This window comes from Gossypium raimondii, chromosome 10, assembly GCF_025698545.1.
Source record: "Gossypium raimondii isolate GPD5lz chromosome 10, ASM2569854v1, whole genome shotgun sequence".
NCBI classification, from domain to species: Eukaryota; Viridiplantae; Streptophyta; class Magnoliopsida; order Malvales; family Malvaceae; genus Gossypium; species Gossypium raimondii.
The window spans coordinates 57,973,043-57,999,345 of record NC_068574.1 but is presented as its reverse complement, the minus strand read 5'-3'; the positions used below and the strand labels follow the sequence as shown (position 1 = coordinate 57,999,345).

At 31.4% G+C, this 26,303-nt stretch overlaps 3 protein-coding genes and 1 long non-coding RNA gene across 4 annotated transcripts; all 4 read right to left on the bottom strand.

Moving 5' to 3' along the window:
- Nucleotides 1-3,329: 3,329 nt before the first annotated feature.
- LOC105777625 (anaphase-promoting complex subunit 8) lies at nt 3,330-7,243 on the bottom strand. The gene is made up of 4 exons (XM_012600979.2): nt 7,016-7,243; nt 6,368-6,674; nt 3,868-5,118; nt 3,330-3,779 (listed from the first exon to the last, which is right to left on the bottom strand). Exons 1-4 carry the CDS (start codon nt 7,099-7,101, stop codon nt 3,690-3,692), a joined length of 1,734 nt encoding a protein of 577 aa, XP_012456433.1. The 5' UTR covers nt 7,102-7,243; the 3' UTR covers nt 3,330-3,689.
- A 5,169-nt stretch (nt 7,244-12,412) lies between these two features.
- LOC105777717 (21 kDa seed protein-like) lies at nt 12,413-13,301 on the bottom strand. Its single transcript, XM_012601109.2, has one exon. The coding sequence runs from the start codon at nt 13,259-13,261 to the stop codon at nt 12,587-12,589; it is 675 nt and encodes a 224-aa protein (XP_012456563.1). The 5' UTR covers nt 13,262-13,301; the 3' UTR covers nt 12,413-12,586.
- A 1,433-nt stretch (nt 13,302-14,734) lies between these two features.
- Nucleotides 14,735-15,637, bottom strand: LOC105777718 (21 kDa seed protein-like). Its single transcript, XM_012601110.2, has one exon. It carries the CDS (start codon nt 15,608-15,610, stop codon nt 14,936-14,938), a length of 675 nt encoding a protein of 224 aa, XP_012456564.1. The 5' UTR covers nt 15,611-15,637; the 3' UTR covers nt 14,735-14,935.
- A 9,595-nt stretch (nt 15,638-25,232) lies between these two features.
- Nucleotides 25,233-25,901, bottom strand: LOC105775830 (uncharacterized). The gene is made up of 2 exons (XR_001127734.2): nt 25,749-25,901; nt 25,233-25,526 (listed from the first exon to the last, which is right to left on the bottom strand). It is a non-coding gene; the product is annotated as an uncharacterized LOC105775830 (long non-coding RNA).
- Nucleotides 25,902-26,303: the final 402 nt, after the last annotated feature.

The following is a 26,303-nucleotide window of genomic DNA, read 5'->3' as shown; positions in this document are numbered from 1 at the left end:
AATTTTATGCAGTATATATAATTTAAATATAACCAACATTATTATAATTTATAAATTATTGAAATTATATTTTAGATTTTCTAATTAGCGGCGCTTTTACAAAAACGCCGCTATAGACCGGAACATTAGCAGCGCTTATCCACAAACGCCGCAATAGACAAGAGCATTAGCGGCGAATTTTCAGAAACGCCGCTATAGACCGGAGCAACAGCGGCGCTTTTTCAAAAACGCCGCTATAGACCGGAACCGCAGCGGCGCTTAATAAAAAACGCCGCTATAGGCCGGACCATTAGCGGCGCTTTATCTAAAACGCCGCAATAGACCGGAGCATTTGCGGCGCATAAACAAAAACGCCGCTAAAGATAAGACCATTTGCGGCGCATACACAAAAACACCGCTAAAAAATACTGGTCCTTTCGCGGCGCTTAGATAAAAACGCCGCTGAAGAACGGAGTATTAGCGGCGCTTTTCCAAAACTACCGCTAATGTTCCCAAATATATGAAAACGGCGGCGTTCTAGGTTTCCTCTATTGCGGCGCTTTGTGTAAAACGCCGCTAATTCTTGGTTTTAGCGGCGTTTTTTTAGGTAGCGCCGCTAATGCTCGAGTTTTAGTGGCGTTTTTTGTCCAAACGCCGCTAAAAACGCCGCTATATCCCTATTTTGGTGTAGTGATATATTTTGAATCAAGGTGAGAAAGAAATCAAAATGAATGTTTAAAAATGTGAAAATTTAAATAAAATTTCAGTAATTAACAAGTTGGCGGTGGATATCAGCAAACTAAACCAACAATATTTTTTAAAGGGTTATCATTTTTATTCAATTTTGTGGTATCAATTTAACGGTTCTACTAATCAAATGTTATGGATAAATTATATAAATAGTTATTTAATTATAAAAAAAATTAATTTTAGGTACTCAAAATGAAAAGTTTATAATAATTTAGGTATTCACGTTCCATAGTTCGGTCATTTTAGTCACTTTCGTTAAAATCACAAGCGACAAGCTGACGTGGCAGTTAAAAAATCGGTATAATAACAAATTTAGCCTTCAATTTTTGTATATTATATTAATTTAGTCATAATTCTAAAAAATTAACTCTCAAAATTTACAAATGATATTAATTTGATTCTAATTCTAAAAAATTTCATAGAAATATATAAAAATAAAAATAAAAATAAAAATAAATTTTATATTAATATTAAATAAAATAGAAATCCCCCACCCCACTATCCCTTTCTCCATAACCATACATAAAATTACAAAACTAGTGGCCGCCCTTACCGTCTTTCATGCAAACCTGAGCTTTTCTTCAGCTTTCTATTATTGGGTTTGTTCTTCAATTCATATTTAACCAGGCCAATAGTGGGTGGATCGTTCTTGCTTTTCTGTCCATGATTAGTCTTCTAACTTTTAGATTAGGGTCATCTCTTTTTTACTTACAAGTGTGAGATTTGAATGTCAAACCTACTGCCTTTACCTTGCTTTATTTACCATATTACAAAGTCTGCATAATTCTTGGTTTTCTGACTGCCTTTCCTTTGGGATTGAATATTATGTAGTGTGCTTATGGGGTGTTTCTATCGTATAAAAGAATATGTTTATCTGTTATTTCAAATTGAGTATTCGAAGTAAATAAGAAACAGGATAGTAAAAGAGAATACATATTTTATTGATCAATAGAGATATTTATAAAGTGTCTCCAAAATCTATATTTGCAGACATAAGAAGTTTATATAAAATAAAACTTTACTTCTAATGACTATTAGAGTCCTAGAGTAAATCAAATTTATCTTGATTTTACTAGACATTGACTGAATAATAAAATATTCATAACAATTAATATAATATTTTTATATTATTTTAGAATGTAGAAAGCACGATAAGCTCTGCAGATTCAAGTTTATTTGATTTATTTGATATAATGTCACAAATTTGTATTGTCAAATTTTAACACATTGAAGAGGTTGAGAATGTCCAAGCATAATCCATTACTAATCCAACAGTTGTACATATCACCCAGGTAGCTGCAAAATGGAGTATTAGCTTGAGCAAATTTAGACTTGGACACATCTGTGCATATGCAGAACTCTATTTCTTGTCTAATATGATGCAGGACTATTAAATGGTTCATTTCTTCTTCCTTCCAAAGTTTGCTCTTAAACATTCGTTTCTCAAAATGATTGGATATAGGGTGGGAAGTGTTTTCCGAAGACTAAGAGAGGGCAGAGCAGATGGATAAGGAAAAGGAAACGACGCCAGGATCCACCAAGTGCTAATATTATTGCTGGTGACCATATTCGCAATATGTCTGATTTTAGCAATAGCCACAGCTCTGCCTTGGCTATGTATGCATCGGTTAGAAAAGGAGGATGAACAAAACTGATTTTTATAATATCTTTGCTGTAAATTGATCTTCTCTGCAGAGGAGATACAAAAAGCTTATGACATTTATTTCTACCATATCTATATTTATTGAAAAACAATTTTTTTTAATGGCTGGCTGATTAAGATGTTTAACTTTGAATAAGATAGTTGTTACTATAAGGATAAATTTTAATATTAATTTTTACCCATATCTTATTTCCTTCACTATAATATTGAACTCGTATGTTAGTCTGATGATTAAGGTGTTCATCGTCTCAAGTGTAGTTTGAGTTCAAGTTGCTTTGCTGTTAAAACATTACTATTAGGGCTTTGCTGCTCGAAAACTTTAAAACCTTAAATTCGAATTTCACATTATATAAATGATGCATGAGCTCTTTAGATTTTATTCTAGTTATCAATCCATAATGTAAAAACGAAATTATAAATACAATTATAAATTTTCTGATATCAAAACAAAATTATAAAATTTTAAAAATCAAAATAAAAAACTTGTATAAAAACAATTTAATTATATTTTCTAGATATTATATTATAATATATCATGATCAGGGATTTAAATTGCTGTCACGGCCGCGTTTTCAGTCGCATTGCGTTTATCGCGGTTGAGGATATAACAGATGCTATTGCGGTCATTGCGGGTATCGCAGTCGTGAATTTTTTTAAAAATTCACACAACTTATTGTAAAATATAATAGCGGTTTTCGCGGTAGCAGTTTCGGACAGTGCTGCTACCGCTATGTAACGGCCGCTATTTTGGTAGCGGACCGCTATTTAAATCCGTGATCATGATGTGTGAGAAAACTATAGCAAATATAATTCATTTGATATTTGTACATATTTTTATATATGTATATTAATTCTTATTTCAAAAATATCAATAAATTCAAAATGATACATTGAAATGGAACACAAAACCAATCTGCTCTAGAATGACAGATCAAAATGCAAAGATAAAAATAAATGTAAATTAGATGATGAATGCTGCATCAGGTTCATGGCCCCTGGCTGCCTTTCTCTACAATTGACATTTACTAGTTCATAAAACCAAATGAGGTGAATTTTTATCGGGCCTGATTAAATTTTTTTTTTTTAAATCACCATCTTCTAGCTCCATTTTTTTTTTTCTGATGTTTTGAGTTGTTATGTTACAACACAACAATAGAAAAGTATACAATGATTCTTTTCCAAGTAATACAAACATGTAAAACCAAGCCATCTAGAGTGCTACTAACCAAGAACTAGCCAACTAGAACTGGCATATCCCAAAGATTTCATTGGTGTTTTTGGTTATGAACAAGAAAAATCAGGGATGAAAATGCTCGACATCCATGGAAGGAAAACCAGATTGTGCTATTCTCATACCTCGGAGTAAACTCTTGGCAGTTTCCCTCTCCTACAATCACAATAGAGATGAACAAAATAAGTACTGGTTAAAAAAGGCTAAATGATTTTGAAACAGAAAAAATAAAGGTGAAACACACCGGGCCGGTATAATCTAGAAGTCGGGTACAATACACTTCTGCTTCTTCAAATTTCTTCTGTGTTTTGTAGTGCGTAGCAAGAAACATCAGCGCTTCGACTAGATTAGGTCCTTCTCTCTCTTCAGCTTCCATTCTTTCTAAATCCTTCTTATAATAGAATGCAGCCTCCTCAGGTTGATCGAGTTCTCTATGTAACATTGCTAGACGATGCAGGGCGATTGCTTCTGTGTCATTACAATTTGCGGCACGTTTGTAACATTTGATGGCTTCCTCGAGCATGTGCAGCTGCTCAGATTCATAGCATTGAGCCATAGCAATCCATAACCGAGAATCAATAGGCTGAAAGAAAACAGATTTCCGAAAATAATGCAAAGCATAGTGGGGCATGCCCATCATCTCATATGCTTGTCCTAAACCATACCAGGCTCGATAATCCCGAGGGTTTATGTCCACAGCTCGTCTATAGGCATCAACTGCAGCAGGAGTGTTTTTCATCTCGACATACTCATGGCCCATTAAAGTCCAAGCAGATAAATAGTTTTTGTTCAATTTGAGCGCCCTCCTAAAATACACAACTGACTTCTCATGCTGCCCTTTTAAACTGTAGTAATTTCCGATAATGCAACAAGACTCAGGACGGTATTTATCAGTCATAATGACCCTATGAGCAAGATAACTCAAGGCGGAGAAACATTCCTTTGTGTAGAGCACATTAGAATATGTATCCATGTCCTCTACTCGGTACGGATCATTCCTTAAAAGGTCTTCAAATATCACTTCAACTTGTTCAAATTCCCTTAGACTATACCGGGCTTTCGCAATTTGAGCCTGTATGTAATTACTAAAAGTAAACATACCCTGTAGATTTTCATATTTTGACAACGATTCATTATGCATCCTGAGTTCTTGGTAAATACTAGCAAGAAAGAACTCCTTCATCCAATGGTTGCTGAGATTGAGTCCGTTCAAGATGTCAACTGTAGTGCATAAGGATTGTAACTCTGACCAGGCACTCCAATTCCAAGGGTAACTATTCACGGATTCCACGAGAACTTTGCGGGCAAGATTTTCATTACCTTTCTCTTTAAGCACAAGACCGTACAAGTACAACCCAAAAGGATCTATCGTGTTATTCTTGCAAAGAGTTGCTAACTCCCTCTCTAGAGAAACCAATTCACGGTTAACAGCGTCACTCTTACCTAAGGGACCTTCAAGTTCTATCATTTCTTCTTCTTTCCGTTTTTCTCCAGCCTTCGATGATACAAATAGTAAAGCACAGAAACATAAGATAGTTTGAAGAAATCACAAAGCATTGGCATCAGAAATAGAAGGCCTATAAGTAATGTATACTTTATTCAATGCTAAGTGCTAACAATATATGATACAAATATTTCGATATTAGATTACGCATCGATGATAGAAGATTCCTCCCTGTGGATTAGTCTTGAATCCCAGGGGAAGTTGTCAGGCAACAAACTTAAACATCAAAATAAAAGATAAAAGTAAGAAAGTCAAAGAGATAAAACTAAATCCCTATTGTAATATTCCTCAGCCACAAACGCACATACAGTCTTAGCCTTTGTATTTCATACTGGCTTTACACTTTTTTCCTTTTTCTTCCCCCAAAAAAATTCAATAGATTACAATAACAAGCCTAAATGTTGTTTCCTAAAATCTTTTTTATGGTCCCTTTCCATTTTCATCCTTCTAGCAACAATAACTCCACATGCCAACTTAAGATCAACTTCAAAGAAGTAATTACGACATTACAAGTACTAAGTTCGGTATGGGTTCTGATCAGTTTGCTTGGTATTTTCAATTTCAGGAGCAACTCTACCAACCACATGGCAATATTTTGGTATAGATTACTTATGATGTATCAAAACTGTATTTTTAATACGTTAATCAAGTAAGAAAGGAAGCAGCTAAGTTGTTCATCCATGCATGTACTTCTAACATTTTGATCAAGGAATAAGAATGAACCGATAATGACAACAAAAAGATTATGAAAGGGTATTATGGCATAAGTTTAATTTATTGGGGCCAGGAGAACCTATATTTACACAAGAATGTTATTTCCTTCCTCAACCTAATCTCAATGTTTCCCCATTAAGCCCAAAAAAAGAAGGAAAAAGGGTAACATAATTGTCCAAATAAAATACTTGCATAACCTCAATTTTCATACTTTGAAGCAAGGATAAGCTTCTTCATCAATGAAGAAAAATTAATCACCACAACTTATTCTCCTCCACAAGCAAGCTTCCACTGTTATAATAGGTTATCGAGGTACAAACAAAGCACTCATTCACTAAATCTGGTGTTTGTCAAATCTTATTACTCAAGAGAAAGGCGACCAACTAAAGCATACGGAACACAATAATTGACATTTGAACTAGCTGTGACATCATCAGACTCAATTTTACACAATCAAAACCAGAGAGCATATGAACAGCAAGTCATTTAAAATACTATAAGACAGCGAAATGAGAAGTGAACAAACCAGATAAAGAGCATAACATCGCAAGAACACGGATTTCTTTCCAGTTTGATCCCGAAGCACATGAGCGGCTCTCCTATATTCTCGGCAATCAAAGTATGACTTGGCAAGAAGGTAAAAGTCGCCATGTATGGCTTCATCTTCCTCCATCACTGGAGTGGACACATAGGCAACACCAGTGGGAGGTGTGGAAGTAATCTCATTGGTGCGGAACCTTCTGCGTATACTCGAGCTTCCACGCTGAAATCTCGTGTTTGAAGGCGTGAACTTAGCTGGGTCTTGCTCGATTCCGACAAGCTGTTCTGCTGCCCTGTAAATCAAACCAACCAATGATTTATTGCTCTCAGAAGACAACATAAAAAAACATCACTTTATCATTAAAAAAGCACATTGAAAGGAAAAGCAAAGCCAAAATTAGCAACCCAGATTAAGGCATTGGACTCCCAAAGAAAAAAGTTCAGCTCTACTTCAAGAAGCCAATAAAGCACCATTTCCAAAGTGTTCTACAGATCTTCTAAGACCTTCTAAAATGCTAAGAGATTCAGAGAAATGGGTTCATTGTAAAAGAGTAAAAAATTCAATCTTTCTTATTCTTCTTCATCAAAAAGCAAAGAGAGAGTAGCGTGGGTTTAGGGTTTTATGAAGGGTTACCATTTGGAAGCAGAGTAAAGGCAACGGTCGCTGAGTTGGCGAATAGCAGTGCGGAGCTCGATTCTGCAACTTTCTTTAGAACTCATTTTTTGGAAAAACAGATTTGGGGACTGGATTGAAATGCTAATAACAATAATGAAGCTGCCGCCCTGCCTTCAACATCCCTCACTCACTCCAAACAAATTTCAGAGTCGAAATCGTAGTTTTTTAATTTTCCTGATTTGATCCATCCGCGCCCAGCATTTCGAAAAAAAGAACCATTATTTCTTCCAATTGGGCTTTGACAGCCCAAAACGAGAAGCTCGCTGTTATTATTGGGCCGAAAGATAAAACTCTTTGTTTTGTAACAATGGCGCTGCTCGGGGGGATCTCGTGGGTCTTTCTTCTTAAATTGTAGGGAAATTCCACCATTAGTCACTAAACTATGGGTAAGTTTTTGTTTTGGTCATTTAACTAAAAAGAATTACAATTTGGTCACTAAAACTATTCACAATTTTTTATTTAAGTCACGGAATTGTTAAAATCGATGTTATATAGCTTTCTCTGTTCGCACTGTCTGCACTAATTGAAAGTTATCTTTCTCTTTCTCTTCTACAGTTCAATTTTTTTTCATGAAACAACTTTGGACGTCACAAATCTACAAGTCAAAATTCAAACATTTTTTTCTCTAATCATCGACACTGACCGTTAGATCGACTTGGATCTAAGGTATGTTCTTTTACTCGTTGATGGGTACTGATCCACCATACCAATCGTTGAATCACCTTTTAGAGCTCATTGGTGGACTTTTTTTAAAAACTTAACAACTCAGTGACTTAAATAAAAACTTTTAAATAGTTCAATAACCAAATTGTAAATTTTCTTAGTTAAGTGACAGAAACAAAAACTTACCCCTAACTTAATGACGAATGGTGTAATTTACCCTAAATTTGAAGTGTTGTTAAGTTTGTAATTAATGATGTTTGAACTAAACGGGATTGGCCAATCAAATTGAGAACCGGTTAGGGTATTAATTCGAAGAATGGCATCAAACTGATTGAACTGGTTAAAAATCGATTGTATTGATTGGGTCGATTTTTTTTAATTTTTAATAGTTTTTTAATCGAACTGGATGGACTGATGAACTGGTGATTTGACCGGTTCGACTGTTGATCCAATTTTAAAAACATTGGTAACACTCATTGTGCCACTCAAAGTGTTGTAACAATTAACAAGGTTACGTCCAAGTAGTCATAAGAAAAATGGGTCTTGATGAAAGATGGATCTCACGGGTCTTATAGAGTTTTTAATGGCATTACCTCCGAGATATTCATTGTATTTTCGAGGGGACAGGAAGGAAACCTTATATAATAATTTTTTATTATTACCATTACAATATCAAGAAGGGAAGATCAAAGATATTTTTAAAAATATTTACTTCTTAAGATTTTTTATTTTTGAATTTAAATTTTAAAAATTTATTTTAATAAATTTGAATGTGACATGGCACATTTTGATTGATCGAGATGTGTCATGTGACATATTGTGATTAACGCTACTTGTTAATTGGCTTTTTAATGTCATTACAAAAATTAGATTGAACCAGATCTTGATGGTAGTTCATATAAAAATAATTTATTAATAATTGGGGTTAAAATGGAATATAAAAATTAAGTTATAAAAGTAAGGCGTTGTTTGATAAATTAAAAAATAAAATGTTAGAAAATTAAGTATTGAGTTTAAGTTGTATATCTATTTAGTATATTAATTAAAATTAACTACAAAATACAATTAAACTATTTAATAAATATAAATTTTAAATTATGAATTTTTATTTTCATTTCTATCTTTATTTTATTCATTTTGCATTATTTTAAACAAAATCAAAATTTAAACATATATTCTTTAGGCTTAATACATAATTTGATATTTGAGTTTGATACTTTTTTCCTTATGTGGTACTTGTGTTAATTTTTGCTCCAATATGGTATCTGTGTTTGACAAAATTATACATTACACGAAGGTAACATTGTTAACTTTTAGTATTTAGTTCGGGTTTTAGAGTTAATTTGATGAAAATTCATAATTAGTTAATAATATTAGCAACTAATTTTCATCAAATCAACCCTTAAAACCAATTAAATATTAAAAAGTTAATCTTATTACCTTTGGGTACCAAAATATATTTGATAAATTAAGCATAATTCACAACTAAATTAAAATTACTCTATCAACAAAATCATAAAAATTCAAACTTAATAATATTGAAATTAACTATAACCAAATCAACCCTAAAACCCCGAATTAAGTATTAAAAGTTAGGATCATACCTTTAGGTACCAAAATATATAACTTTATCAAATACAAATATCAAATTGAATGAAAAAATGACACAAGTACCACTTTGAAAAAGCTAGCAAATTGAGGACCAAATGATATATTAAATCTATTCTTTAAAAGGTAAATATAATGTTATTAAGTGATAATTGCTTATCTACTTATCAGTTTCAAACTTTAAAAAAAATTAATGATTTTTATTATAAATTATCAAATATGCATAAATTAACCTTAAATTAATAAAATATTAATTTTCAATTAATTTAATTCTTTACTGCTTATTTTATGCAATTATTTTATGCAAATTTCATCATAAATTTATTTCGGCCACCGAGTATGGCGGAGCCCGTCGCCAGCGATCGGTGGCTGTCGGTAGAGCACGGTGGCTCCCTTGGCCGGCCCTAAGAACAGTTGAGAGGAAAAAAGAAAGAAAGGAATTTTTTTTCAGAACAGGTTGAAATGAATTTTTTTTTAACTTATATAGACTAAGCAAATTGAAGTGGCTCCAAACGCCCCAAAACGACGTCGTTTCGAAGCGGAGCCCGACGACCCGACCCGAATTGCGTAGGATCCACGCGTTTCTTAACTTGAGGGGTCTATTTTTGCTTTCGGTCCTTCTGCTTTTCATTGGCATTGCAATCTAGTCCTATTTCTTTTCTGCTTTTTAATTTTTACCACGTAATTTTGGTTTTGTTTCATTTTGGTCCTTCTGAGAAACGGTGCGTTTAAGAACAGGGGATATTTTCCTATTCGGTCCCTGTCCTTTTTAGCTCGTTACGTTTTAATCCTTATTAGTCTTTTTTATCATTTACAGTTTATACCCCTAATTTTATTTAAATTTTAATTAAATCCTTTATTTATTTAATTTCATCCTTTTCATGGAATTTTTTTATTTTTTATTATTTACTTATTGATTTATCCATTTATTATTGCAATTTTGGCCTTTCATTAAATTTTATTATTATTATTTACTTATTTATCTATTTATTATTATTGCCTTGCTTTTTATTTTAAAATTTATATTGTTTATATTTGTACATTTTGTTATATTGTCATTATTATCTCACTTTTTTAATTTTAATTTTAATTTTTTGTTTTAAGTTACCTTATCTATTTTATTATTATGATTATGTTATTGCTATTAATTTATACCTTTATTTATTTATATTTTATCATTCTAAAATCCTACCCATGTGGCCATTTTATTTTATCAATCTACTATATCATTTATTTATACATGTTATTCTATTTTATTCTTGTTATTATCATTATTTTACTTACTTATATTATTAATATAATAATGACTATGCTATGATTAGTACCATTATTATCAAAATTGATATTATTATTATAAAATTGGTATTCTCATTGTTATTGTAGTTGCATTACTATCATCATTTATCAACATATTTATTTTATTTAATTTTATTTTATCTTCTTGTTCATCGCCCCAATATCGTCCTTCCATTTTTATCTACATGGCTATTTCGTTTTATTTTACTATCATCATTTCATGTGTTATATCACAACATCTTCATTCGTTTTTGTTATAAATATATATATATATTGTTTTAAAAAGGGTTATCTCCATTTTATATAACATATAAAATATTCAAAATCGAGGTAATGTTCATTATTTTGGGATTCGAAGAAGTCGTGCTCATAACTTACAGAGTATGACCTTTTCCTAGAATTGAAATAATCGAATATCCTATTTAAAATAACAAAAAAAAATAAAATTTAAGTAAAGATTAAAACGACGATTATTCTGGTTTTCGAAAACTAAAGGTGTTGTGTCCTAACTCACAGGGCATGATCCTTCTTCTCGATTAATTTGGAATAAAGCCTTTTCTATTAAAATATCTTAATACAAAGGGATTGTCTTTTAAATTCTATTCAAATCTTCAATTTTCGACATTAAGACATCGAGTAATCAATTAGGTACTAATTTTGGGCGTAACGAGGGTGTTAATCCTTCTTCGTGTGTAACTGACTCCTGAACCCATTTTTTGGATTTTGCAGACAAAAAATTATTGTTTTAGTAAATCAAACCTTTTATTAAAACGATCAAATTTAGAGGTAATCCGATCACACCTAATAAAAAAGAATTGGTGGCGACTCCCATTTTCGTTTTCAAAAAAATAAAAAGTCGATTTTAAAAAAAATTTCGACAATACTTAATTATTTTGGATTGTTATTTAATACATCAATTGTGTTTAAAATTATGACATGAATATTTTTACCAATCTAGAAGGACTTGTGTTCAAATGGGCTGAAACCATATTATCCTAAAAATTATACATAATTCTAGAAATTGTGTATTTTAAAAAAATATATATTTTAAATTTTTAATGGTATGTTTCTATAAATGTCGCGTTTTAATTTTATAATGCTATGTTTCTATAAATGCCGAGGTTTTGGATTGAGGAGGCGCCTCTAAGGGTGGAAGCAGAGGCTATAAAAGATAGAAGAACTCTGAAATGAAGATGAAATGGGTCGGAAAAATGAGTATCAAGGACTCCGACGGTTTGTATCTACAAGATCCATCGTAATTTATGAGGGCTGATGATCTATGGGATCAAGACGATGGCAGTAGTGATGCTGTTGAAGGATGGCAGGGAGATGGGGCCGCTGGTTTTTCAGTTTTGTAATGTCTTGTTGGTTTACTATTTGTTTATTTTTCCTGGTTCTGTCGGAGGTTTCCTTAGAAAACGATGGGTTTCTTTTGATTGTTTGTTTGGTTTTCTTTTGTGGTTTTAGTGGTTTTCTGCAATTTTCATGCAGCCACCGTTTGTTTGTGTCATTTACTTGGTGACACCTGTAATCATGCAGACATGCATTTATTCTTCTGAAATCCCATAAGTTTTTCGTAAAAAAATGTTCGACATTTGTAAAAACAGTATCTCCTCTTAAGAGCATAATGTTACTTATCTATGCACACAAGTATGTTCCTAACAATGTTCGAGATCTAGTATTACAAATTTTCACTTACCTCTTTTTATGGCTAATTTTGTTGTTAATTACAAGGCAATGTATCCAAGCTAATGAGTCTAATACTAGAATCAATGGCAACAAAAGAAGTAAATAAGTAAAGAGTTTATTCATTAAGCTGAAAAGAGTACAAAGCAGAACTCTGAGAGACAAACCCTGTAAGTAAGCATATACATGCTGCTGCTTCAAACAAGTTTAAGCTCTCTCAGAAATTTTTACACTTGAAACTCATATTCCATAGTCATGCATAATGATTGCTTTCAATCAAGTCCTAATAACTTGTTGAATCCCCCGAAGTGAACTTTCTTTTTTCTTAAAGATAAATGGCCATCCATTGTCAGTGGAGAGAGCCAAGCGTACCATATCTCCATCTGAGTCTCTCCCAATTTCGTTGCATAAAGCTGGGCATGTTCCACATACTGCGGGGCAGTACTTAAATTTGTAACCAAGAACACCCCCCTTCTCTATTCTAAACCAACTGGTCAAAGTGTCGGCACCCCGGTTCCCTTTAATCCCATCGGTTATCACCCACCATTTTCCGGCTGAATGGTCGTAATCATCGACCTTCCACACCGTTGTTGTTCGGCAAAGTCTGGGTCTGAGCGGAACAAACTCTATGTTTATGTCAGAGGATAGGCGAACAACTCCATCGTCGGAGTCCGAACTAGAAAATATCACCGGTATACCGTTGTCACCAGATCGTCTTTGAGCAACGACTTCCGGGCATGGGTTTCCGCTTGGCCTGCCTAGGGCAAGCCCACCACCACCAGCACCCCATATCGCCGACACAACGTAGTATTCGGTGCCTGTTTGGACTTCGTTGCCATCAGTGTCGAGCACAGGTTCATTTGTAGCGTTGGCCACACCAAACAAAAAGGATGATGGTGTGACTGAGAAGATGATGAAAAGAAGAAACACTGATGCTTTTGTGGTTTTCATGGTTATACAGATCAATTGTGTTGGTATGTGTTGCTTTAGATCTCCATGTCAATTTATAGAGATGGGAAAGGATGACCAGGTAAATTAATTGAACCACTTTTTTCTTTTCTTTTATTATTATTATTATGAAAATAGAAAATAGAAAATTACATTAAACCTTCTTTATAATAATTCCATTTGTTACAGAGAAGTGCTTATTATATATATAATAAAATATTTTTATAAAAGATAATTGTTATAAATCTATAATAACACATGTAGTCGGTGCGGCATTATTATTTTTATGCATATTTTGTCATTTTATAATTTATTTTAGCAAAGAAAAACAAAACAATGAAAATATTAAATTACACAATGTGTAAATATTGAGGTTAAATTTTTAAAATCAAGACTAAATTGACATAATGTATAATTATTAATGATTAAAGTTACTATTATGTCAAGCATAAAAATTACCACCATTAATCAGGTGATGATAAAAAAAGAGTAAATAGTTAGATGATTATTTTATATATATATTTTTACAGTTAAGTCACTATTTTATAATTTTTATAATTAAATAATAAAAAATTACTAATAATTAGCTAAAGTCGACAATAATTGAAGAAAACCCTTGAAATTCGTTTGGTTTTGTATACTTAATTATAATTTGTTTTCTCCTCTTAACCATTCAAGCAAATGGACAAATATAAAACCAAATGGACGATTCCATAAATTTCCATGTGGCAGGAAACAACTTCTTGTCATTATTATCATTAATTGTTCAAATTTGCTTGTACATTTTTATCAATTTTTGAGAATTAAATTGTAATTTTATTATTATTTATTTAAAATTTTATAAATTATAAAAGAATTTAAATAAGAAATTTTCCATTTAAGTGAAGTCTGCCCCTATCAACCTCGAGTTTGCTATTGAGTTAAAAGCTACTAGCCACAAAGACCAACCATTAGTCTCCTAATCACCGCCAGCAAACGAACAAAAAAAAAAAGTTAGTGTGGAGTTAAAATTTTAAATACAAATATTTGATTCCATTGATATACATTAATAAGAAAATTCATCTTAAACTTAATATATATAACAATCATCAATTAATAATAGGATAGAATACAATTGAGTAAATAGTTAATATTATTGGGTGTAATGGTAAGATATATTACGTGTTTAAAAGGTGACGCAAGTTTAAACTTTAAAAATAACATTATTGAAGGAGTAGCCACAAACTCCGAACATGAACCAACCTTTTTTTATCTCTAAAGATAAAATGCCCTAACCACCCAACCACTATTCCATTCCTGTTGTCCAGTGAAATCCCTTTGAATCCTAGTATTAACATTTTCCACTTGGTACTTGGTATTCTATTTTCCTCCCTCACACTCTTTTTATATATATATATATACAACTTTTTGGTTAATTCCAAGTCATTGTATCTAAGTTAATGAGTCTAATACTAGAATCAATGGCAACAAAAGAAGTAAATAAGTAAAGAGTTTATTCATTAAGCTGAAAAGAGTACAAAGAGAAGGACTCTGAGAGACAAACCTTGTAAGCAAGCATATATATACATGCTGCTGCTTCAAACAAGGCAATCTTAACAATCAGTTCTCTCAGCATTATTTACTTGAAGCTAATATTATATAATAACTACTAGTTCATGCAGAATGATTGCTTTCAATCTAAATATGAACAACTTGTTCAATCTCCATGGCTGATTTTTCAACTTTCTTAAAGTAAAATGACCATCCAGGGCCAGTGGAGAGAGCAAAACGTACCATTTCTCCATCTGAGTCTTTCCCAATTTCGTTGCATAAAGCTGGGCATGTTCCACATACTGTGGGGCAGTACTTAAATTTGTAATTCAAATCAAACACCTTCTCTATTCTAAACCAACTGGTCAAAGTGTTGGCACCCGGGTTCCCTTTAACTCCATCGGTTATCACCCACCATTTTCCGGCTGAATGGTCGTAATCATCGACCTTCCACACCGTTGTTGTTCGGCAAAGTTTGGGTCTGAGGGGAATGAACTCTATGTTTATGTCAGAGGATTGGCGAACAACTCCATCGTTGGAGTCCGAATTAGAAAATATCACCGGAATACCATTGTCACCGGATCGTCTTTGAGTAACGACTTCCGGGCATTTGTTTCCGCTAGGCCTACCTAGGGCAAGCCCCCCACCACCAGCACCCCATATCGACGACACAACGTAGTATGGGGTGCCAGTTTGAACCTCGTTGCCATCAATGTCGAGCACAGGGTCGTTTGTAGCGTTGGCTACACCAAACAAAATGGATGATAGTGTGACTGAGAAGATGATGAAAAGAAGAAACACCGAAGCTGTTGTGGTTTTCATGGTTATATAAATTGTGTTGATATGTGTTGCTTTAGTTCTCCATGCGAATTTATAGAGATGGGAAAGGATCAACGTCCAAAATTTATATAGATATTATTATTATTACATATAACACATTTCAAATGTGAGGTAAATTAATAGGACCACTTTTTTTTCCAATAAATAAATTATTAGGACCACTCTTTTTTTTTTATGAACGTCGAAAATTGGAAATATATTCCATCAATCATTTCTGGTTTTTTAATAAAAATATTTCATTATGTTGTAGAATTGATTTTTATTTTATAATAATTTTTATTTATAATAACTATAAAATATGAAATATGCCTTTTATTAATTTAATTCTCTTATCTCAAATTTTAGTAAAATTAATTTTATTTATAAATTTACCTAACATAATATTTCAATAAAATATTTAAATTTTATATAAAATATATTAATTATATTTTATTAAATAAAATAATATTGGAATTTCGATATTTTTACTTTTATTAAGTATATATATAAATAATATTAACCATATTTGTTGTAACTTTTTGAGCTTTATGGTTTATCACAAATCTCATTTTTATTTTAAATTTCAAATTCTTTTTTTCTAAATTTTTCTTTGATACAATAGAATTTCAAATTTATATACCCACAGACACCCATTTAAATTATACCATACAACTAGTGTCGATAGATTAATTCGATAGTCTTAAAATATAATAAACACCATTGATTAATAGGCCAAATATTAAGTTCAAATTTTTTTGTTCTAAGATAAAATATGAAATGTGAAATTATGAAAAACTGGATTTCAAATATGAAACAATTTGGATCCATATTATATTAAAGAGTCGTATTTTGTTTATATTATTTTAATTAATATTCATTTGTGGTATATAAATTATTACATATTATTAAAAAAAAGTTTAGATGATTGTTGGGACATTGGGCCCACAGTATGGTCGCTTGCCATTTATTTGTACGTGAAAAAGTTTTTGGTCTGCACTTATCAGAAATAGTTTCATTTTAAATTCTGTTGAAAAGGTCGAGACAAAATAGATTATTACAGAACAATTTTGAGATAAGGTGAAGCAATGCCTAAAATATTTGTTAATGAAGTTCGGATTCATTAATTTTATTTTATAAAGTTTTGTTTAGAATATGATTTTATTCTACAATTTACCTTATTAACTATTAGCTAAAGCCTAAATTACTTTATTCTATATTTATTTGCAACCCGAATATTGAATCTAAATTGTTACAAATTATTCTCTCCAAAATAGCTCACTTACAATCAAGCAAATCTCCCCAATAAAACTTAAAAGAGTGTCAAATAAAACATAAATACAAAACCCAATGGCGTTTCCATAAATTTCCATGTGGTGGGAAAAATCTTATCATTATTATTAATCGTACAAATGTGCTTCCACATTTTTATTAATTTTAAAAGATTAAAATGTAATTTTATTATTATTAATTTAAAATTTTATAAATTATAAAGAAGCTTAAATGAAAAAAATTCCATTTAAACATTTAAAGCCTCCTTGGCTTTGCCATTGTGTTAAAAGCTACCAACCACAAAGACCGGCCATCAATCTCCTAATCACCACCAACAAACGAAGAAATAAAAAAAAAGTTAACGTTGGGTTAAAACTTTAAATACAAATATTTGATTTAATTGATGTTAGGGATCGTCCCGATTAAGCAACAAGTAACAAAAATAGCGGAATAAATTGAGAAATTGAACACACAAATTTAACGTGGAAAAACCCCTCCAAAGAGGATAAAAAACCACGGGTAAAGATAATTTTACTATAATGGCAAAAGAACGAAGAGTACAAAAGATGGAGATAAAACTAAACCTCAAAAACCCGAAATCAAAGAACCCTCAAAACGTAAACACAAAATTCTCTAAATGTGTTATGAGTTCTAATATCTAATGGGTGTTTATACTAAGCTCGAGAATTTACCGGAGGAGTTTGTGTGTTGTACATGAAATTATAAAGTTAAATCATTAATTGATTAAATTGGATAAGTTGTAACTATAGTACATGGACCCAATTGTTCAAGTGACCCACCTAGTGGGAATTGATTACAGAATTTAGCAAGTACTTAAAAGTGTAATTAAACCAAAAACCTGATTGCAATATTACCATGCCCAAAGTTTGATTATTGGCAAACCATTATCAATGCCACACATTTCCACTAATTTTCTCATGATAAGTTTATGGCCATTAGATCATAGCTAATTAAGGTTAATTAGTGACTTAATTACCTTGATTAATAGGTTATTTATATATATATATTTAAAACAGTGGGAGAGGGGAAATCTTCTTCTTCTTCATGCATTCTTTAAACTAAGTAGAAGAAGAAACCAAGTTGTTCTCCATCAAGGCCATCAAAGGTAAACAAATTATTTTCTCAATAAATTTTTTTTATAGATTTTTAAACTATGAAACTTGATACAACCAACCCCATAGTTAGAATTTCTTATTGTTGAAGTTAATACAAGTTGCCATTAACGAGAACTTGAAAATTTTTGTTAGAAATCATGAGAAGGGTTAATGGTTAAACTTAGTATAAGGGAGAGTCATGCTAATAGTGAAGTGGGTTATGTTGGAATAAGCTTGAATTAAGGGTCCGTTTGTTTACATGTAAAAAGTTTTACGGAAACTATTTTCTGCATTTTCCTATGTTTGTTTTACAGAAAACAGTTTGGTCAACGAAAAATGACTTACAGGTCAACGTAAAATAAGCTCTTTTTCCTATAAAATGACTTATCCTTTTGAAAAGTGTAAGTCATTTTCTAAAAATGAGCTCATCTATAGGTAATTTTATTTTTATATAAAAATTAATTTAAATCAAGCTTAATATTATTATATTAAAATAACTTTTATTTTTATTTTTAAAAATATTTAAAATATTAATATAAAATATTATATTTTTCAATATTATTAAACATACATATTTAATTGTTTATATTTAGTCATATAATTAATTATTAATATAATTAATTGTTTTAATAAATTATTTAATATTTCAATTTTAATTTAATAATAAATTTTAAAAATAATTTTAAAAATATTCTTCACATATTATTGAAAATATTCAATATTAATATTTTAATAATAAATATTTATTATAATACACCAAATATACTACAAATATTAAATTACATGTTTCCAATAAATTAAAAATAAATTTTAAAATTTTTATACTTAAATAAAAACTAAGATGAGTACAACATAACAAACAAATGCCTCTAAAATAATGACAAAATTAACAATAAAACAAGTGTTATACAATATCCAAACATTAACAAAAAAAATAGTAGTAACATAATAGTGAAATGATAGTAAACCAGTGGTAAAAAGTGAGAAAACAACACCAAAATATGGGAAAATAGCGGTAAAAACAGTAGGGTTTTTTATTGAAAATTTGGGTCGGGTTGAGCTTGGACAAAAAAAACCTTAGCAAAGGCCCGGTTCATTTTCTAAACGGGCCTTGTCTTTTTATCCAAGCCCCCTTTTTTGGGTATTTTTTTTCTTAAACCCTCTCATTTTTTCGAGCGGGCATTCCTTGGCTCGGTTCACAGACAACTCTATATATGATATAGGTAAAAAGTTTATTTAATAAATTATGGGATAAATACTAAAACTATACATGAATTATGGTTTAATGTGTAATTGTATACATGAACTTTGATTTTGTGCAATTTTATACATGAAATTTTGATTTGATCCAATTCTTGTAAATTATTAACACAATTATTGATATAACATCATTTTATGTTATATATTGCATACATAAATAATTATATTTACCCAATATAAAAAAAATTGATGTATTTATTTATTTAAATGTGTATGATTAAATCAAAATTAAAGTTTCAAGTATGTATTTGAACCACAATTAGAGTATCATGTGTATAAATATTGCACCAAATTAAAGTTTATGTATAATTTTAAGATTTATCCCTAAATTTATAAAATTAATATAAAAATAAATTATTTAAAATGAAATGATAATATATATAAATATATAATAAGTTGCATACATTAAAATGGTGAGAAGTGGCGCAATTATGCTTTTGCTATTTAATTTTTAGTTATTAATTATCTATTAAATTTATATGTTATAAGGTCTTAGACTTCAAGCTGACATGCTGCAACTAAATTATTGTATATAATATTTATTTTGTTTTAAATTAATACAAAATAATAATTTAAAATTATAAAATTTATACAATTTAATTTATTTTAATTGAACTTTTGAATTCAATTAATTGATTAAAGAAAATACCATACTCTAATTTGATTCTAAATTGAGTTAGAAATCGTTGTATTACTTATTCTTATTATTTGCTATTACTATAAATTTATATTGACTTGCTATATTGATTGCAACCAAATTTTTCAGGATTTGGTTTTGAGTTAGCAACTTTGATTTCTTTCTTTTTTTTTTTATTCCTTTCTTCTTCGCTTTTGATTGGAAAATAGAAAAGTTGGGTGAATTAAAAACTCAAAGGAGGTTCATGGTCAATAGTAAAGATGTTTGAGTAACGGTTATTTTGGGGTGTACCAGTTGTGTTTGAAACGGCGTTTATAAAGAATTAACCGGTATTTCTAGGTATATTACTCAAAAAAATTGACACAATACGCCCAGTCGATTGGAATTGAAGAAATTCTATCCCTATTGTTACAAACCTAAAATTCACGAAGCGATCAAGAAATAAATCAAATCAAGTACTTGTATATTACCACTTCCCGAGAATATGAAAATATGACATTAAATATATAATATATTAAGTATAAGTGCATAATTAATTATATATATAACGCATATTTTCTTTATATAGTTTAAATCAAGATTTGTTCAAAAGCATCGCCCCCACAATTCTCTTTTTATTTATTAATTAATTATTCTTCTTCTTTCTTTCTTTCCACGTTTTTCTTTTTGTTTTCCTTTCCATTCCTTTTTTTTAACTGAAAATTTTAATCATTGTACTCAATAATTATCGATGTTGTCATTCATAATGGCTGTTTATGTCGATTACGGCACCAAAGAAGAGATTTCCTCTTCGTTCACTTCTATAATTCAGATTTCCCAGAAGTCACTCCAAATTCATTAAACTACTCTTTCTTCGATATCTGTTTCGCTCCACCAGATTGTCACCAGTTGGATATATGTTATTCCCCGTAATTAAACACACTATCTCACTGTTTAGATTACCGAACGAAATCAAATTAATTCAAACAACTTTTTTTAAAAATTTAAATTGATATCACTTGACACATTACCGGTAATCAAATTAATTCAAACAACTTTTTTTAAAAATTTAAATTGATATCACTTGACACATTACGGTACTATCTTAAAAAATTCAATTAATAATTTTAATGATTCAATTAAAATGAGACATAAAAGTTTATTCATGAAAATAAATTAAAATGATTGTGATGATGATATTGAATGTAAAATACGAAGTTTAATAAGAAATATAGGTCATACTAATTGAAGAAGACAAAAGCCTTCCAATTCGTTTGGTGTTTTCTACTTAATAATTTGTCCTTTAACTCTTAAACGCTCAAGCAAGCGGAGAAATATAGAACCAAATGGACGAATCCCATAAGTTGCTTGTGCCAGGAAAACAACTTCTATCATTATTATCATTACTATTCATCATAAGTTCCTTGTGCCAGAAAAACAACTTCTATCATTATTATCATTACTATTCATCATAAGTTCCTTGTGCCGTGAATAAGTGCTTTTTAAAAAAAACAAGTGTTTATTTATTTTCACATAATATTTATAAAATTTTATATCATTATAGTAAATAGATTTAATAATTACAATTTAAGTAGTACTGGAATTCCAAAACTGAAAAATATAATGACTGAAGGTAATCTTTTAAAACAATGACCAAAACTTTAAATTACCCTTTCTTCAGTTCCTATTTCACTTCATCATATTGTTGCTAGTCGAATATATATTATTCTCCGTATTTAAACATACCACCTCACCGTTCAGATTACCGAGCGAAATCTCAGAGTTTCAAACTCAAACTCAAACTCAAAGTTGTATTTTTTCTTATTTTCTTGCTGCTGATTCAATCTAAAAAATAAATTAATTTTTTCAGTTTTTTAAAAATTCAAATGGGTATCCACAGATACATTACCGACACCATCTTAAGAAAATAGTTCAATTCGTTTGGTGTTTTCTACTTAATATTTTGTCGTTTTACTCTTAAACACGGAAGCAACAGGGCTAATATAGAACCAAATGGACGAATTCCATAAGTTCCTCGTGCCAGGAAAACAGCTTCTATCATTATTATCATTACTATTCATCACACAAGTCTGCGCTTCCACATTTTTTATCAAAATTTTTAAAATTTTTGAATTCAAACATTCTTTTTAATTAATTATTCAGAAAATTGATTGTACATTCAAATTCAATATTCGTTTTCATATATACATTATTTTTGTTTGCCCAAACTATTGCTAAGAGATAAGCTCTCTGTTAGAAAAGAGTGGTTAAAAGGCCAGATTATCATTTAAGTTTAACAGTGACGTAGAAAAGTGATTTTGAAAAATTGATAGTAATTATTATTGTTGTCTATAAGTGTTTTTAGAAAAATAAAATTTCCATTTTAGACATTATGTTATAAAGTAGAAGGTTTAACGAGGAATAAAAAGATTTTTAATTGAAAAGCACCTTTCCAAAAAGTAAAAGCTAGAAGTTTTGGGTTGGCCTAAAATCCTAGTTTAAAATTAATGTTTGGTTTGAAATAATTGTTTGGGTTTAATGATACTTTTCAACCTCAATGGTAAGCACGCCCTAAAAGAGTGAGCACTCCTTCAAACATTGTGATAAACATGAATAAAATAGGGGATACATTGATTGTTTATGCAATTCAGCTTTCCTATGTCAAAGGAACCAAATCAATTTAACAATAGGACTTTTATAAATTTGGGGTTGTGTGTATGTAACTTAAGTTATGTTAATATTGACTGGCCTAAATAGAGGCTAATATTTAACAAAATTACATTTGCAACTGTTGTAATAAACATGTGATGGTTATTGTCGGTGTTTAATTACTACACCAAGATATCATTTACAACTTAATATATTTGTTCAAAAATGAAATATTAATGGAGTGATTGGTATCTTAGGGTTTACCTTTATTCAATTAATTATTATTTTGTTTTATATTTGAAGTCATACATGAGATTGTTTTGTTTGATACAACAATAATTATACCTGCCAACATTATTGCAAGCATTAATTGTATTCTTATATTAAATGACACAAACTTCAAGTTATGACAAGAGAATTTTAAGATAGTTCAACAATATTCTCATCATCTCTATCCTTTCCCATCATCTCCTCCAATTTTCTAGTCAAATTCCTTTTAAGGCCCTCTCTTTTATTTCTAACAAAACCCGCCCATCTCACTAAGCCCTTCCTCACACCTTCTAGCTTAGCCAACATATCACCCGAAGTAGATTGACATATTTGTTTAACCTCCTCCTCAAAAGATTCTTACATCACCCACCATGCCTCGGACTGAAACCTTTTCTGCCTCAACCTATTACTCTCCTGCTCCGTATGATTAAAAAGGGGACAATGATCTGGAAAAGAATGTGGTAAATGCTAAACCACTGCACTAGAAAACATGTTCATCCATTCGGCATTCGCCACTCTTCTATCCAGTCGCTCTCTCATATTCGTTTTCGGTAAGTTTCCCCTTTCCTAGGTAAACCTAGCCCTAAAGTATCCAATGTCCATTAACTAACATTCCTATAAGACTCCTCGAAAGACCTCTATTCTCTTCTCCTCTCTTGGCACCCCAACCTTTTCAAAAGAGTATATAATTTCATTAAAATTGTCACACACTAGCCAAGGGAACGCTTGAGAGCGTCCTAGATTTCTTAACAAATTCCATGAATCGTCTCTGCTACACGCATTTGATGTCCCATAAAAGCCAGCAAACCTCCATTATCAATCTTCTAAAATACAACATCTACATGACTACTAGAATAACTCATTAGATTCGTTTTAACATTTTCCTTCCAAGCTAGAAAATGACCTCCTCTTGAACCATCGACCGAAACATCAATACCATTTAAAAATCCACACCTTCTATGCACATTCTCTATTTGCACATTACTAATTTTTGTCTCCATAAAGAAGACCACTTGGGGATTATACACCTTCAACATATGTCAAAGCCTTCTTATAGCCTGTGGACACCCCAATCAATGGATGTTCCAACTAATTATTTTTATTGTGACTGATCATCTTGCCCCTTGGCAGCTGCCGATAAAAAGTGAGTTCGTCCCAACAATCTCTCATCTCTAATCACAAGTGAATCTGTCACAATCGAAACACTATGATTTCCATTATCCTTTTTGGGTCTTTTTTTTCCCATCTTTACCTTCTATAGCGCATTCCTCTGAGTCGTGATCCATATTCGAATGATCTTGTATCGTTGAAGAGTTCCCTTGCATACCCGACACTAACTTCAAACCACCCTCCAAATTTAACCCCAACACAGATCTATGGGCATCCTAGATTCTTTCCTTCCATCCTTCCACAATCCCTACCCTAAATCAAAATGTCCTATGGTATTTCCCTTTATCTCACCTTTACCTTCCTCCCGCAGCCACACACTGTTCATCGTAGTAGCTCTCCTAGACTGGGCTTTTAGAGACAGATACCATCCCATCTCTACAACTTCTAAGCCTTTAGCCATTCTAACTTGACAGAAAGAGTCATTGTCTACCAAACAACCATAGACAAAATAGAATAGAGTTAGTCATTCGTATATCAAGTTGACATAGGAACACTTGCCAAGTGAAAACATAATCTTCTTTTTTCGCTTCAAAGAGCATCTAACATCCATCTAAACCCGTATATGTAAGAAATTCCTGAGGCCCTTACCCAAGCTTTTTCTATTGATCCAAAAAACTTACCCTTAAAATTGCCTAACTTCTTTGCTATAGATTCAGTAAAAAACCCTGGGGGTAAATCATGCACTTGCACCTTAAAAGTCGTATAGATTAGCGGTACCTTCATCGGATCCTCACCATCCTCCAAAAAATGAATCACCAAAAGATGATTATTGAAAGTCCATGGATCCCCATTTAGTACCCTATCAATATCCATTTTATGAAAAAATTGAAATAATTTCTTATCCCCCAAATTAGAGATCTGAACTCCTCTAAGAGGATGCCATAGATTCGCCATCGCGCTTCTCATTGTCATAAAGTGGATTACACTCGTTGTGAGAAAGTATCCAACCAGACAAAGATCTTAAACCACTGTCGCAGAATCAGTTTCCTTCTGTACTTGCAAAATCTCCTATTCCTCATCTTCCAATGTTAACTCTGCCAATTCATCCTCCATTGCCACGAATCAAAATCAACCAGATTGAAAAGAAATACTCTATCCCAAAACTGTCATCGCTAGAACAAAGAGAAATAAGCCAAAAAAAAACCCTAAAAAAACCAAAACATGCTAGAGCAGCAGACCAAAGACGTGCTAGAGTAGCAGACCTTCGATATGTCGAGTTAAAATTTTAAATACAAATATTTGATTCAATTGATATACATGAATAAGAAAATGCATCTTAAACATACTATATATCATAATTATTAATTAAGAATATAATAAAGTAAATCACCAACAATGTTAGGTGTAATTGTAAGACACATTGTACAAGCCCAATAATGCCCGGGCCCAAGCAAATAAACAAACCCAATAAACTAAACCTAAGCCCAAACTAAACCTAGCCCAAAAAACAAAAAATAACAGACACCCTAAGCAGAAGAAAACCACTAGCCGTCGCAAGCCACAACCAGCTTCGCAGATCGCGCCTCCATCGCAGCACGTCGATTCCCACGTTGCTGCAGTCGTCGCACACCTATCATGAAAACCACAAGCCACAAGAAATATAACAAAAAAAATTAGATTTTTTTTGATTTTATTTTTTATTTTCTTTTCTAAGATTCGGTTATAAAAACCGATTTGAAACACTTTGGTTGGGGGAATTTTCGGTAAAAGATATACGGAAATAGAGGGGAAAATATAAAAGAAAAACCGAATACCAGTACTTTTCTTCGAATACAAGGAAAGGAAAGCCTACCTTTTCGTCGGAGCCACCGTGCCGCCACCATATCCGTCGCAATCGGGGCTTGGGTGAAGGAGCAGGTGATCGGCGGCGCTAAAAAGGTTGAAGAAACCCTAGCAGAGTGAATAAAAGGGCAGCATTTAGTTTTATTTTTTTTAAATTGGGCTATCAGAATTTTAAAAGGGAAAATTTTGATTTAAATAGTGTTACAAAAAACGGCGCCGTTTCACCAAGGAGGATCCACATGTTCCGCCCTTAAATGGGATATTTTTGCTATGGGTCCTTCTTTTTTGTGGCGCACTTCAATTAAATCCTTTTTTATTTCTTTTAATTTTAGCCTCACATTTCGTTTCTGTCTCAATTTAGTCCATCACTGCACAACATTTTATGGACGGGATTAATTTCGCTTTTAGTCCTCCATTGTTGGGCGTGTTTCCAAATTAGTTTTTTTATATTTGTCCCCATTTCCGTTTTAATTCAATTTGGATCATTTTTTTTCTTCAATTATTTTTTTTTATCATTATACCATTATTAGTATTATTATATTACTTACTGTCATATTTACTGCCA

Bases quoted from the DNA above. Each gene is read 5' to 3' on its own strand.
- LOC105777625 (XM_012600979.2), bottom strand. From the start codon at position 7,101: ATGAGTTCTAAAGAAAGTTGCAGAATCGAGCTCCGCACTGCTATTCGC. The intron at 5,119-6,367 runs GTTTGTTCACTT...GTATCATCGAAG, and splicing joins GATGTTATGCTCTTTATCTG to GCTGGAGAAAAACGGAAAGA. The intron at 3,780-3,867 runs GTGTGTTTCACC...TTGTGATTGTAG, and splicing joins TTCTAGATTATACCGGCCCG to GAGAGGGAAACTGCCAAGAG.
- LOC105777717 (XM_012601109.2), bottom strand. From the start codon at position 13,261: ATGAAAACCACAAAAGCATCAGTGTTTCTTCTTTTCATCATCTTCTCA.
- LOC105777718 (XM_012601110.2), bottom strand. From the start codon at position 15,610: ATGAAAACCACAACAGCTTCGGTGTTTCTTCTTTTCATCATCTTCTCA.